We start from the raw sequence: 1,881 nt of genomic DNA on the forward strand, positions 1-1,881 counted from the left end.
CAGGATTAGCTTTTCACATCATGAGCACATCAGAGCAGATCGAGGTTAGTGTGCCAGTTATGGACGTGATGCACAGCGGTCTCTTTAAAAAGATCACTTTCACTTCCCCAAACAGTGAGAAACAGTTCATCATCGTCATCCAGCGCTGGTTTAACAGCCGTCTGGACAGGATCAGTGCAAACCACCCACAACAGACACAGCAAACGAGTGTATCATCAGTTTATTCAAACCTGTCGACATCAGTGTAATGCTCGATTGATCAAAGACGATTGGGCTACATAAGTTAAACATCTTTTAAATATAAAATACTTAGGATTTACTCTGTTAACAACACACATACACAGACCAAGTGTTCTACATATTGATTCTGTCAGCCACAGGCAGATGTGGGCTGGCTCAGCCGCTGAAGTAGGACTTCTCTCTGTCGCTCATCAGCTGGAGGGGCAGCGGCTGCTGGCTGAAGTGACACTCGGTGGAGGAGTGCGGCTTCAGCTCCAGACCCACCTCTGTCCACGCCTGCCTCAGCTTCTCTGTGTGCCACGAACACAAACACACATTCATGATTACTAACAGATACGTTCCAGGTTTCTTCTGCTCGTGTGGGGCTGCACAATTGGGTTGTGCTGATTATATAGCAATATGGCTATAACAATAATCATATTTATTAGTATTAGCATCACTACTACTACTACTACATGACTAAAAATAAACATTACGAAAAAAAAATATATATATTAGTATTGTAACATTTAATTTACAGAAAACTACAATAATAATACTCACTAATATTATTACTACTACTGAAAGATATAAACATTACTAAATAAAACAAATAATATTACTCTTGTAATATTTTACCGTAAAAAAAAGTATAAGAAAAAAACATTCTATTAAACATAATATTATAATTGCCAGCACTACTACATGACTAAAAATAAATACTACTAAATAAAACAAGTATTATTACTCTTGTAACATTTTACTGTAAAAAGTATTTAAGTAAAAAAGAAAAAACATTACTAACTACTATTACAAGAACTAAAAATAAACATTACTAAATCAAAAAGTAATATTGCTATTGCAATTTTTCACTGTAAATAAATCAAGTATTTAAGCAAAACTATATAATAAGTATTACTATTATTAATATTACTGTTATTAGTATTACTTAAAATAAACATAACTAAAACAAAAAGTAATTACTATTGTAATATTTCACTGTAAAAAATCAAGTTAAGTAAAACAATGTGTGACCCTGGAGCACAAAACCAGTCATAACGGTCAATTTTGTGAAATTGAGATTTATGCATCATCTGAAGCTGAATAAACAAGCTTTCCATTGATGTATGGTTTGTTAGGAGAGGACAATATTTGGCCGAGATACAACTATTTGAAAATCTGGAATCTGAGGGAGCAAAAAAATCTAAATATTGAGAAAATCATCTTTAAAGTTGTCCAAATGAAGTTCTTAGCAATGCATATCACTAATCAAACATTAAGTTTTGATATATTTACGGTAGGAAGTTTACAAAATATCTTCATGGAACATGATCTTTACTTAATATCCTAATGATTTTTGGCATAAAAGAGAAATGTATAATTGTGACCCATACAATGTATTGTTGGCTATTGCTACAAATATCCCCCAGCGACTTAACACTGCTTCTGTGCTGCAGGGACACATATTATAATAATAATAATAATAATAATAATAATAATATTTCTTATTATAACTGTACAACTACAACAGTAATAGTGATGAGAATGATGCTGAAAGCACTGGTGGATGATGAGCTGCTGGCGTGTTAATGAACACAGTGCTGCGCGTCACTCTGAAACACTGTGATCTGAGTTTAGTTTGGGCGAATCGTGCAGTGCCTG

At 33.8% G+C, this 1,881-nt stretch overlaps 1 protein-coding gene across 1 annotated transcript in view; it reads right to left on the minus strand.

Annotated features, from left to right (window-relative positions):
• Positions 1-205: 205 nt before the first annotated feature.
• Positions 206-1,881, minus strand: part of alas1 (aminolevulinate, delta-, synthase 1) — a 6,660-nt gene continuing 4,984 nt past the window's right edge. The window contains exon 11 of the mRNA XM_016257828.1: positions 206-530. Within this exon, the coding sequence (XP_016113314.1) occupies positions 397-530 (134 nt within the window). The 3' untranslated portion in view covers positions 206-396. The remainder of the gene's footprint in view (positions 531-1,881) is intronic.

Source organism: Sinocyclocheilus grahami, unplaced genomic scaffold, assembly GCF_001515645.1.
Source record: "Sinocyclocheilus grahami isolate Dianchi unplaced genomic scaffold, SAMN03320097.WGS_v1.1 scaffold1604.1, whole genome shotgun sequence".
Lineage (NCBI taxonomy): Eukaryota > Metazoa > Chordata > Actinopteri > Cypriniformes > Cyprinidae > Sinocyclocheilus > Sinocyclocheilus grahami.